This window comes from Lampetra planeri, chromosome 4 (assembly GCF_965212315.1).
Source record: "Lampetra planeri chromosome 4, kcLamPlan1.2.h2, whole genome shotgun sequence".
NCBI classification, from domain to species: Eukaryota; Metazoa; Chordata; class Hyperoartia; order Petromyzontiformes; family Petromyzontidae; genus Lampetra; species Lampetra planeri.
Window position 1 is genome coordinate 19,924,610 of NC_136110.1, and position 13,031 is coordinate 19,937,640.

Sequence of the window (13,031 nt, forward strand, 5' to 3'; positions counted from 1 at the left end):
CCACAATGGCGGGTTCCTGAACCAGGAAGTCGTGGTACCACACCAGCTCGGCCTTCATCCTGTCGCAGTCAAGGTCTCATCGATCGCTCTAAGAGCAGCTTCATCACGATTGCAATGACGGAGCAGGTGCTCCATCGCCAATGGCACGAGATCCAATGTCGACTTCCGGTCCGCTGCCAATGAGGTCATGACTTTGTGCGGCATTCGCAGGAATGCTGTCACGCCCTCGATGTTTGCCCACTGCAGTTCAGAGAAAGCACTGACGCCGATCACATCCTGGAAGCGCGCCATAATAATGTCCAATGGGACACGCTTTTTGATGGCGTCGTTGCCCATGTCAAACGTCGAATTCCACCTGGTCGGCAAGTCCTGGTGAGTCGGCTCCTTACTGGCGAGCTTGGCAATCTCGGCCTCACGGCGGTACGACTGCCGGACGACCTTGCTGTGCCTGATATAGTTCGGCGTTGGTCGACTTGATCAGTTTGAGAACTTGGACGATGCTGATCTGGACCGAATGATCCGCGCAGCGAATATGGTGGTAAGCCCGCAACTGCTCATATCCGGCATCCGCGTTGACCAGGGCAAACAACGTCTTGACAGCACTGATTGCATCGGAGCCATTGTCGCTGGTGACAGCGAGCAGCTTGGTCGAGACATTGTGGTCGAGACAATAAAATAATAGAAATAAGTTACGAGAAAGCAGTCCCCCGCTCCTGTGCAAAATGTTGTGAACCAGGCAGCTCTTACTGAGCGTTAGCTCCCCCGTGCGTGCGTGGTAGTGATATTGGTCATGGGGTGTGCACTGCAGTGCTTCTCAACTTTTTGAATTCCAAGGCACCGCGCACGCTTTCGGGCTGGCTCGATCTTCGCGGTACACATGCAAGTAAAACATCACGATGGGGCCCGGGTGGCTGGGTCGGAATTCCTCGACTGATCTTATCGAGAACAAGGAAATCAAATGGTGCTGAAATCTGTGACAAGAATTTTCCCAGCTGCATGAGTGCATTCGTGTCTGTGAATTTGTTCATATCTCTGCGGGTCTGTGTCTCTGTGTCTGTATATTTCCGTGCATGTGTAGGAGTTTATCTGTGGTTGTGTCTCTTTGTATCTCAGTATTTGTGTTTCTCCATATGTGTCTCTGTATTTGTATGCTTGGTGTGTTGAAAGAGCCTGAGAAAATCTGAAGAAACCCCCCCCCGCCCCACGACGGCGTGTGGGAAAATTGACTTAATAGCCTCTATTGTGTGTGCACGCTATTATTCCTTACAGCTAATGGAATCGATAATCAATTTGTTGTATTGATATTTCTTGGCCATTTTTGATCGTATCAGGTTGGAAGTGTTTCAAATATCTACGTGATGCACCAACATTCCAGTCCAAAATGCCAGATCGTAGGCGTGTACCACTGCATCCAGATTGAAAGGCAAACAAAAAGGTTAAACTGGTCCAGTGACTGTATACCCCAAACAAAACATTTAGGCGAATTAACTAATATTCCGTGTTGTCTTCATAATAACAACTACATTTTGTATAAATTTTAATAAAAAAACACAACGATTACTCAATATGTTTCTAATAACATAATGACCTAGCAAATTAAAGCCAAGTTAAAGTGACTCCCTGTTCAACCAGTGTTTGTCAGTGTTCAGCTCCGCTGGTGACCTTAAGCCAGTGGTAGAGATACGCCATACCTACGGTGGGGGGCAGTATCCCTGTAAAACAGCCACAGTTATATTGCAACAAAGAGGTAGATACTTTACTCATTTTATCAACCAATTGGAGATAATAGGCCAAGTCAAATACCAACCAGGATCTGATCTTCTGTGTTTGCATAACGACAGAACGTTGGGCACACTGCTACGTTTCCAACGCACAGCTTTGTAAGCCCTCGAAAAATAAAACATGAATAGCCCACCACTTCCCACCTGCTGACGCCCACCTGATGATAAAGATGCTCAAACGTCTTTATTTGGAATGAATCAAGTATTCATTTGCATATGGATGTGTCTGCTAGTTGGACTTCTCCATTCTGTTTGCCCTTGGATGTCCCACGTGGGCAGCAGATTCTGTATATAAGCAAAGAGGTCCCAGCAGTGAGACACGGTAGTGGAGAGGATCCACTCGTGATTGAGAAGCCCCAAGTCTTCAAGAAGCTCAAAGTCATCGATCAATCATGCTCGCCTTTCTCGTCTGCGCTGCCCTGCTGGTTGCAGGTGAGTGCTGCTCTTGCTGTCACCTTGAGCTGCTGAGTGATTGCAATGGACGCATTTGATTAAGTGGAGCAACCGTTCTGGCTTCAGAAACTGGACTTAGTTCTATCGGAAGCTTCTGGTACGTGGATTAAAACATTTGAGATAATGCCGAACAGCACAACATAACATTAATCTCTCGGATAGTAAACAGAGATTCATATATATGTGTGTGTGCTTTTGTGCGGTAGGGCGAGCGGTAGGGTAGCGGTTAGCCTCCTGCGCTACGAACCTGGCGGCCCAAATTCGATTCCCGCTCTTGGCCAACACCAGTGACGATTATCTGAACCGGTTCTGGGCCTCCCCTAGGTCGACTCAGCCTCAAATGAGTACCTTGCCACTAGGGAAACAAAGGCGGCCGGGCGTGGTGTTGGCCACCCACCTCTTAATGTGTCGTGCAGGCCTTTATAGGTGCTCGCTAACAGAACTTGCTCCAACAATCTGTTCAGGCTATACGGGGGATCTTTGTCTTAGTGTGCTTTTGTATGTGTGCTAATAGTTTAGTGTACTATTGTGTGTGTGCTATTATTCCATATAGCTGAGGTGTCTGCTCAGAGCTGTGGGATCGCAGCGTATCCCCAGATCCGGGTGGTGAACGGCGTGGAGGCTCGCGCCAACTCCTGGCCTTGGCAGGTAACGGCAGAGGCTGAATAACAGCCATCACAGCCACACGCTGCATTGTCAGTGGATCATAGTGCAGCAGCATCCATTGTTGTACATGCCACGTGGAGGCCCCCATCCAGCAGTGGATTGACAAAAGGACTCTATAATGGGTGAGTGGAAGCACAGTGGTTTACGTATTTCACTATGAACCAGCAGCTACATGAGTTCCACTCCCAGCGACTGCTAACATCAGTGGCAATTAAATCCGAACCAATCCCGAATTCCATCCTTTCATAACCAGCTGTGACTAGCATTGACGAATATTGAGGCATGGTCATACCGACAGTGGATTGACAAACAGGCTAAGATAGGACTTTATTACTAGATATATAATTTGTAATTAATTTTGGAAAAATGACAGTAACTACCACCACTTTGCTGTGTGTGCATTGCAGGCGCTCGTGCAGAGGTACTCTGGAGGAAGATGGGTCAACTACTGTGGAGGAACCCTCATTGATAGTCAATGGGTGCTCACCTCTGCGAGCTGCTTCACGTGAGTCACGGCACCAGTGGCGTCGCTATTGTGTGTGCAGGCGGTGCAACTGCACCGGGGCCCAGTTGTTGTACAGTATTTTCCTGTACAACATTGCGGACACCAAAGGTGGAGCAGTGGATCTTGGAGCAAAGAGGCAGCTACAATAAATGACCTTTACACGTTGCCGCAATGTGGCAGTGAAAATACCATGCTGTAACTCGCACTATTTCTGTTTAGTAATTCCTCACTGCAATCTTTACAGGTGTAAGTGATTAAGACCGTCCGTCGCTCTGTTATCTCCCCACATCCACCACAACGTGCAGGAGTGGCTACAGCTACAGGGTGGTGCTGGGAAAGCACAGTGTGTCCACATCCGAGTTCGGGGAGGTCACCCCTCCATTGAGCCTGGCCGTCTGGCATAGCTACTGGAATCCCAGCATCCCGGCGAACGGGTGAGAACGCACATGGGCTACGTGACACCGTGACATTCAGAGTTGCAATAGACAGACATACATATACTCACAAAATTGTTAATTGGCACTGCCTTGAAGTGCACAAAATATCAAATTTTAATATAACTAGAATTTTGGCGACCTGTGGCCGCCTTATTCTAACTCCTGCCTACATATGAAATCTAGACTCTATTTAATGTAGGGTGTATAGGCATATATGCCTACAAAACAAATGTCTTTTTTTGGGGGGGGGAGTGAAAATAATTGGGAGGGGGGGTCGACAATTGTTGTAAACTTCTCGGGGGAGGGGGGGGGGGTTCACTTTCTCTATCTCTTTGATTTAGCCTCCTTCTGAAAGGCTCTAATAATTTAGTTGACGGACAAACAAACGGACACATGGAACGCCGGGCTTTTATAATAGATATTTTAGGGAATGGTCATTTTCAACTGTAGAATTTTATAATAGAAGGCAGTGATAATGACAAGGCGATTAGTTGTCTTGATTTGTACTCGTACATGCTGAACCCCCATTGCTTGGTGTTATGTTCGGTGTTGAGCGTCGCATCACGGCTGCCCCTGTCTCAATCCACCACAGGTACGACATCGCCATGTTCAAGATTGCGTCGCCCGTGGCTCTCTCCAGCAAGGTGCGCCTCGCCTGCCTGCCCAGCGCCAACCAGATACTGTCCAACAACTACCCGTGCTACGCCACGGGCTGGGGATCCCTCGACAGTGAGTACCGTTCACTCAGTGTCCATTCAGCCCAAAGTGACAATTTCCCCTGCAGATTAACGAGATGAAGATGGCTGAGAAACTGTCACAAGTCACATTCTAGGGTTGACTCAGCCCTTAATATTTTGGGGGTTGAAAAAATGAACACAACTCTGCATAGTCAGGAGTGGGAAATAGCCTGCCAGTAGGGTGGCGGTGTTGCTATGTGGCCTTTCCCTTCTGAGCATAAAGACAGCGACGGTTCGCTTGGGGAGCACCTGTTAACGCCACCTAACTCAGATGTGTTCAACAACGCTCTTCATCTCCACATCGTCTGTGCGTGTGAACAGCCAGCGGCTCCTTCCCCAGCACGCTGCAGCAGGCCAGCCTGCCCGTAGTGGACTACGCGACGTGCAGCCAGCCCAGCTGGTGGGGGAGCAGCCTGAGGAGCAGCGTGATCTGCGCGGGGGGCAGCACCCGCTCTGCGTGCTATGTGCGTATGGAGCGCAACGCGAGCCAACCCGCGTCAATTCCTTAACGATAATTATCGTTGAGAATATTTGTCAGCAAAATGTTTCCTTTAAATCTTAATTTAGTCAACAGTGAGTGGACAACAATCACCAAGCATGGTGATGACTTTGACCACTAATATCACTGACTCGCTCACCTGTTAATGTTGGGGGAGCGAAAGGGGTGCACATTCACCCCAATAATGAATAACTCGAGTCGACAAATAGTGTGACTGTTTTAATAGCCTCGAATAAGAGAATGACTAAATTTAATCCACAGACACTAAGAATTTACCAAAATCAAAACACAGAATAAGATAATGCATCACTGTATTAACTCAAGGAATAACAAAAAAAAAACAATACAAATGTTGACTTGTCATATTTGGTCGCCAGACACTGCCATGTGTGTCTAGCAGCCAGAGTCGTATGGGGCAAGACACAGAAAGGCGTTTTGGGCAATGGGAGGGATCAGGCTTCGGGGTTGTGCGATATACCTCCGTTATTTAGCAACACGGTCCGAAAGCACACTTGCAAAGTTTGATCATCCAGACACCGATACAAGAGCTCCAATCTACTGTACTGAACCTTCCCAGCACCCGCCACCATATCCCGTTGCTGCTTTACCCAGTGAACGTAGATGCATGTCTATCCTCTTGTATGCATCGCAGGGTGATGGAGGTGGCCCACTGAACTGCCAGCGGTGGGACAATGCCTGGGTGGTGCAGGGAATCACCAGCTACATATCATCTCTGGGTTGCAACACGATCCGCAAGCCCACCGTGTTCACCCGTGTGTCAGCATACACGAGCTGGATCAGCGCTGTGAGTGCCGATGATGTCAATGTCAAATTGTCAATGTTATTTCCATGATCTTGCTGTCAATGTCAATATTAATGCTATTAATGTAGCGATGTCATTGTTATTATCATCAAAATCATTGTTAATACCACGTCACTGTCAATGTCGTTATTGTTATTGCTCTCATGAATATCAATTTTATTGTAAATTGTTATATTGTAATTATCAATGTAGGTGTCACCTACAACCTTTAAATTAATCAGGAAACCGTTATACGGATGGGGCATATGTGGAGGATTGAAATGGACATGTTACCAAGACAAGCATTGACAGTGGAATCCCGTGGTCAAAAACTAAATGGAAACATTAAAACCACAAGATGAGTCAGGTGTTGAGTGCAAATGGAAGCGATGGCACAGTGTGATGACCTTTTAATCGATCATAAAGCAAAGGTGGCATGAGTAATCAGTGTGGCTAGTTTCGTCCAAGGTATGATTGCCATCATGTTCGTTATCTGTAGGTACTGACTGTCAAACATTACCCATTTTCCGTTTCTCCCGCAGGTCATGAGCGTGTACCGTGAAGCCCCGAAGCTCGCGGAGGGAGAGCAGAGCGTCAACAGTGGAGTCAATGCCACAATTGCCGCATTCAAGAAGCCACAGGCTTAAAGCTTCACGCTCTTTACATCAATGCTACCACTAACCCTAGAATTACATTTTCGTGTTACTGGTATTCCTTGTTGAAATGTGAGACCGAGCATGTGAGCATAGAATGGGTGGTTCGATTAACTGAGTTTGTTTGGCCATACTAGACATGTTACCAGTGTTAATGATAACAGAATTTGGCACTTAGATCAGATGTTGAACAATTCGTTATTTTGAATTTTTTTGGCAATACCAACATGAAAACTTTACATTCAATATTGAATATACATCTTTTAAATTGTATGTCCACCATAACACTGTCCTTTCCATACCAAGTTAAAATCTTCTATTTTTGTATAGACACTGTTAAAAAGAATATTGCATATACAATACCATTCGACTGATTATAAATGCTAAATTTGAACAAGCAACTAAATTCGCAAATGATGTGTTCCCAAGCAACAGTTGGAGCTGCAAGCTCACCAGACCATTGGACCAACTTTAAATGGCTTGTTTGCTTCACATGTACAGACCCTACATATCCAGTGTATTGAATCTCTTGAAATAAATGTCATTTAAGTTTCAATATATAGGTCAAGGTCAGGTAGTATGTGCAATTTTTTACAATATCGATTGAGTCAGGATTGGATCATATCATGGTGTATTGTGGGAAGAGAGTTGATTGAGGGTCCTACAGCATTATAAAGATAATGTCTTTTTAAATGATTAATGCCTTTGATGTGTTTTGTTAATTTGTCATACTGCAAGTGATCTCTATATATTTCTCATCTCATGGTGTATAGTTTGGATTGGTGCAAAATAAAAATGTCAAAAAATCTAATTGAATTAAATGACTAGTGGACTGTTGAATGTATTGTGTTGTGAAAAAATATCTAATAAAAAAAACATGAAAAAAGTACGAAATTACGTAAATTAGGCTAAAATAATTAAATTTGTGTGCAATTAATGTTAATTGATGTTAATTGAGTGATTCTCGCTTAAACATTTGCTGATTATGATTTTAGTGTAAATTCGTCCGGTCTCAGGATTCAGATCTTGCGCAGGATACAGTTCTTATTATTATGCATGAACTTAGGAAGGAACCACTCAGACTCTTCCGTATTTAGCAACTTTATTATCTAAAAACACTCTAATATGCGAACACAGAATTACATCACAGAAAAAAATCTGTGCAAACTGTTAATTCTACGTTTCATATTTCTGGGAGGTATTGAGCTTCATCCAGGCCCAACTGGAAAGAACTCGATAAATTCTGTACATTTTTCTAGCAGAAAAGGTGTCTCTATGTCAACATCAGAGGGCTCGTAATTAAATTAAGTCAACTAAAACCAGAAGTGGCTAATTTGGACCCAGACATTTTTTGCCTAACAAAAAGTTTCTCAGTCCTGCCATGAATGACTTGTAGATGACGATTGATATCTACAACTATTTTTGGCAAGACCGAGGGTCTGAAGGGGGTGGAATTGCGATCTATGTACGTAATACTATTGCATGTTCATGAGCTCACTCCTTGTTAAAAAAAGTGTTGCTTTGAAGGTCTGGCTATCAAAATCACTTTCCCGAAAAATGAACAGATATTAGTAGTGTGTTGTTATAGACCGCCTAGTGGTAAACATGTTGAAGCTGCATCCGCACTGAGAGAGCTTTTTGGGGGCCTTTCTAAAGGTGAAATAGTTATAGTGGGCGATCTGAATTGGAATTGGATGAACCCACCGGCTGTGGCCACAAATTTTAATGATTAATTTAACCCATTTCAATTAATAAATGTCCCAACAAAACAAAACTTAAACAATCCGGGACAATCCTCACTGCTTGACATCCTATTGACAAATGCCCCACACAATTTCACTTGTGTTCTGGGTAATCATCTTAGCGATCATTCCTTCATATTTGGGGTGAGATCATCGGCCAAACCCAAAGTCCCCGCCAAATTTGTTATGAAGCACTCCATGAGACATTTCAGCATACCGGCATTTACAAATGATGTATTTCACTTGGATATTGACAAGGTTTGTGATATCCAAAACCTGACTACGGCTTGGGAGACCTTCAGATCAACATTTCTCCAAATTCTTCACAAACATGCTCCGTTGGTTAAATTTAAAATTAAAGGCAACCGTCCACCATGGTTTGATCCTGTAATTACTAAGCTAATGAAAACTAGGGACAAGGCTTGGGCATCTGCTCATGAAAGTCACTTGGTAAATGACTGGCTAGAATACAAGATTTTAAGAAATAGATGCGTCAAAAAATTATATGACATGCAATAAATGTTTATTTTTCTTCAACTCTTCCAGAATCACATGGCAATGCCAGGATCTTCTGGAAACAATCAAATGCATTGAAAAGACATCCATAACAGATAATCAACCTGTTGCATTAAACCGAAATGGGGAGTATTTTTCAGATCCCCAAAAAATAGTCGACAATTTTTACCTTCATTTTCGGAAGCTGGTGACCTTTTGAAAATGTTTTGGGAGTAACCCCAGCTAATTTCGGAAACCACCGACCAAACACTAAAAAATAAATTAATTTCCAGCATATGCACGAAAATAATGTTCTAAAACAACTGTCCAACCTCAAAGGATCCTCCGCTACCGGAGCGGACAGTATTCAAGTTTTTGCCTTGTTAAGTGTTGGTCACCTAATATAAAAACCGATAGCCCATATTTACAACCTATCCATCAAAGAAGCATCAGTTCCTAAGGAATGGAAACACTCCTATGTTCGTCCACTTCACAAAGGAGGCCCGAAAGATGATTCAAATAACTTCCGACTGATCTCCATTTTGTCTCCGTTAATGACATTTTTGGAAAAATTACTAAACTATCAAATTAGCAGTTTCTTGTCGGAAAACAATATATTGAAAAGAAAACAATCAGGTTTCCGAAAAAAAATAGAGCACCGCATCCGCTGCATTAGACTCTCTCAATCACATTTACAGTAGTCTTGATAAAAAGCAGTACTGCGCCAGTCTTTTTCTTGACACATCAAAAGCTTTTGATACAGTAGACCACAACATCTTGCTAAGTAAACTAGGTTTACATCGTTTCTCCGAACACTCAGTAAAATGGTAAAAAGATTACCTCTCTTTTCGCACCCAAACTGTCTTCACAGATGGTTGGAGGTCAAACAGTGTTAATATAACAAAAGGGGTTCCACAGGGTTCAATCATCGGCCCCCTCTTGTTCTCTCTTTATGTTAATGAATTAGGCACTGACCTGGATCATTCCATGGTAAATCTTTTTGCAGATGACACGATACTAATTACTGCTGGCCGCTCTCCCGATGACGTGATTGCTAGGCTCCAGGGTGATTTCAACAAAATACAACATCAGCTGGTTGCTCTTAAACTCGTCCTGAATACCGCCAAAACCAAGGTACTATGCTTCTCACCAGGACTAAAGCAGAACGTGATTTTTCCCCAATTACATTCAAAAGATAATGATCAAATAGCGTAAGTCAAAATCTGTAAGTATCTTGGGGTCATCCTGATTCAAAACTGAATTTTCAAGAACACATTGATTATATTGCTAAAAAGAAAAAAAGAAAAATTGGTTTTCTGTATCGACACATATACTGTTTGGAATTGATAAAAGCAACCATAATGCCCCTACTTGATTACTGTGACATCGTTAATAAATCAGCACCCAGTACTGTTCTGAAAAAGCTTGACTCAATATATAATTCGGCCTTATAATTTGCATTGAACTGCCCATATAGGACCCACCACTGCGATCTCTACATTGGGTCAAACTTAACATCGCTTAATGATCGTCGTCTTATGCATCAGATATTATTTATTTACGATGTACTTACAAAAAAATCCGCAGATTACCTCATGCATCTCCTTATTGTTTCGGAAAACAAATATGAGCTAATATCTTCGCTCATTTACCAGCTTCGCATTCCTAATTGCCGTACAAATACTGGAGAAAGGGCTTTTGCTATAGATGCCCCCAGGGTCTGGAATGCTATTGCAAATAAACTCCAGCTTGGATCGTTACCAACAAGACAATCACTCAAAAATGCTCAAGGGGAGTCGTACAACCATAGCTGCCACTGATATCCGGTGGCCTGAAATCAATAATATAGCGATAGATGACCGATGTATGAAATTATTACGTATTGTGATTATAGTGCGCTGCTACTGCTATTGTTAATCCGGCTGTTATGGATTGACTTATGCAGCTATCGAAGGATGCTAGGTTTAGTGATGTATGTTGTGTGTGTCGCTATTGTAAACTTTTAATCACATTTGTTGCGAAAACTGTTACGTTGGGGCTTGGTTTGGCCCGATCTTTTTTTATTTAGTATAGATTTTTACTTAAAATTTTGATCTGTATTGTATTATGATTGTTATTGGGATCAAACATCGAAATGGAATTTTTTGCACTTTTGTACGCAGCATGGACGGGTTGTGCTTTTTCTGTAGGATTTTATTGTTAACGTATGTGATGTTTAGATTTGTGTATAATAAATTTTAGGTGTATCTTGTAATTTCATTGTTTGTTGCGGTTGAACACAACTCAAGAGCCAAATGGCTCACAGGGTAAATCGGCGATAGGGCAATCGACTCATGTCGACGAGCTGTACACGATGCACTTTTCAAAGCTGCATTTTTCGATAACCAATTTTTATACTAATGTTTGGCGTTTCGACTGATTTCGGATTGATTGGTATCCCAGTCAAGGAATTAAGTACACCCCTGGAAAAAATAGTGTCCCAGAAATTAAATATTTAATTGCCTCGGCCATTTTGTATTATTTGGTAACCCGGGGTACCGCCATAAGAATCATTTCACCCACCAGAGGGCAGCAGAGACAAACGGCTATGTTTAAACAGCCACACGGTAGTGATTTCAATTCAAACACTAATCTACCCTAATATGTATACTGTTTGCTTAAAATAGCGACTGTAAATTGCTAATTTGTCCCGTATCCCTTCTCCACCCGACACAATTCAAAAAAGTAAAGTCGTGTGAATAAACACACAGATGTGTATTACTTCAGCACACCGGTATTCTGACGAGCAATGCATAACATTTAACAATTCGTCTCGACGTTTTCGCTCGTAATCACATCCAGCATCACCAGGCCATTTCCAGAGTTGAACTCCTGCAGGAGATGATGATTGGCAGAGTTGAACTCTTTGTTTCCAGCCTCCTTTAATGTTTCTGTGGTTTTGCGTTTTCTTGTCATGTGGAGAATTTTAATATTAAGGTTTGTTTGGCGACGTTGCCCTATAAAAAGTTGGCGACGCTGAGAGGTAGAGTCACAACAGTGAGGGTGTCGTTCACTGCCCTGGTTTTTGAGCTGTAAAAAGCAAGGCTTCCAACTTCTGTGCATTTTTAACACTTCGGTTCCCAAACTAATTTGAATACATTCATATTATAGACACACAGACACATACTTCGAATAGGAACATATTTTCTGATCGAAACAAATCAACCACAAGATCCCTTTCTTTGTCGATTGTGCTTTGTCAAACTTTAGATATGCATAAAAGCTAGATTTTTGTACAAATGTTGATACGTTAAATCCTAAGAGTGTGATTCACATGGTCTGTAAGCACAGAGTGGCCCGGCTGGATCACACGGGGCTTGGTCATACAGAATTTGTCAATAGAGTGGTATTTGCATTCAAAGGTGCAGGAAATAAAATGACTGCGCAAATACAAAAGGAAGAATTAGATAGAGGCACATGTCCTTTTAATTTGCTTAAGATTTGTGTGAGTTGACAGTTTGTCCAATGTCATGACATTTGCCAAAGAGCGTTTCATTCATTTATTCATCACAGACGGTCGGTGAAGGACCGTTGTGCCAAACGTGTGACCTCTTGTGACAGTATTTGCAAAAACTACTATTGCTGCTATACATTGGTGTCTTGAATGATTTGTTTGATCCACGTATCACGGGGGCGACCACGAGGGTGGCGTCATGCGTTTGAGGGTCGCAGCCCACATCGAACGTCGACCGCCAACTGAGGCATGCAATTTGCTGGAGTTCGCGCATCAAGACGGGCGACGCGCCCAAACAGTGTAATCCGTTTCCCTTGAAATAAGCTCTCAAACGATAGGAGGCCGGTCGCAGATGTAGCCGATCCAAATCAGCTTGCACCTGCATAAAGGAAACAAATGACACATTTAAAATCGTAACAAAATGACCATATTTGAAGCAACATACAATTGTGGTTACGTAATGTCCTTTTAATAAAAATACATAGAGGTTTAACAACAAATAATATCTGGACATTATGGACTTGATTTGAATATTCATTTATTGAAAATATTTTCTATGATCTGCCAAAGTGTAACTAACAATGCTACGGCTACATCTGAACCCTCCTCAAATACCGACACTGGTTTTCCCCTGCAATTAACATCTATTGGTTTACCATATTCAGACAGCAAAAATAAAAATAACTCAATGGCTACCACGGTAACTACATTTCAAGTGCTAGTCTTTCAAATGAAAGCACATTGCATACGGAACACACAGTTCCTGAC

The 13,031-nt window shown here is 42.8% G+C and overlaps 1 protein-coding gene across 1 annotated transcript; it reads left to right on the forward strand.

The window, feature by feature from the left end:
• Positions 1 to 2,096: 2,096 nt before the first annotated feature.
• On the forward strand, positions 2,097 to 7,344 carry LOC144717783 (chymotrypsin-like elastase family member 2A). The gene is made up of 8 exons (XM_078593435.1): positions 2,097 to 2,213; positions 2,788 to 2,882; positions 3,308 to 3,405; positions 3,711 to 3,839; positions 4,435 to 4,571; positions 4,901 to 5,043; positions 5,731 to 5,883; positions 6,423 to 7,344. Exons 1-8 carry the CDS (start codon positions 2,174 to 2,176, stop codon positions 6,525 to 6,527), a joined length of 900 nt encoding a protein of 299 aa, XP_078449561.1. The 5' UTR covers positions 2,097 to 2,173; the 3' UTR covers positions 6,528 to 7,344.
• The last annotated feature ends 5,687 nt before the right edge of the window (positions 7,345 to 13,031 follow it).

Excerpts from the sequence above, each read along its gene's own strand:
- LOC144717783 (XM_078593435.1), top strand. The coding sequence starts at position 2,174 with ATGCTCGCCTTTCTCGTCTGCGCTGCCCTGCTGGTTGCAG. Across the intron at positions 2,214-2,787 it reads CGCTGCCCTGCTGGTTGCAG|CTGAGGTGTCTGCTCAGAGC; the intron begins GTGAGTGCTGCT and ends TATTCCATATAG. Across the intron at positions 3,406-3,710 it reads ACCTCTGCGAGCTGCTTCAC|GAGTGGCTACAGCTACAGGG; the intron begins GTGAGTCACGGC and ends CACAACGTGCAG.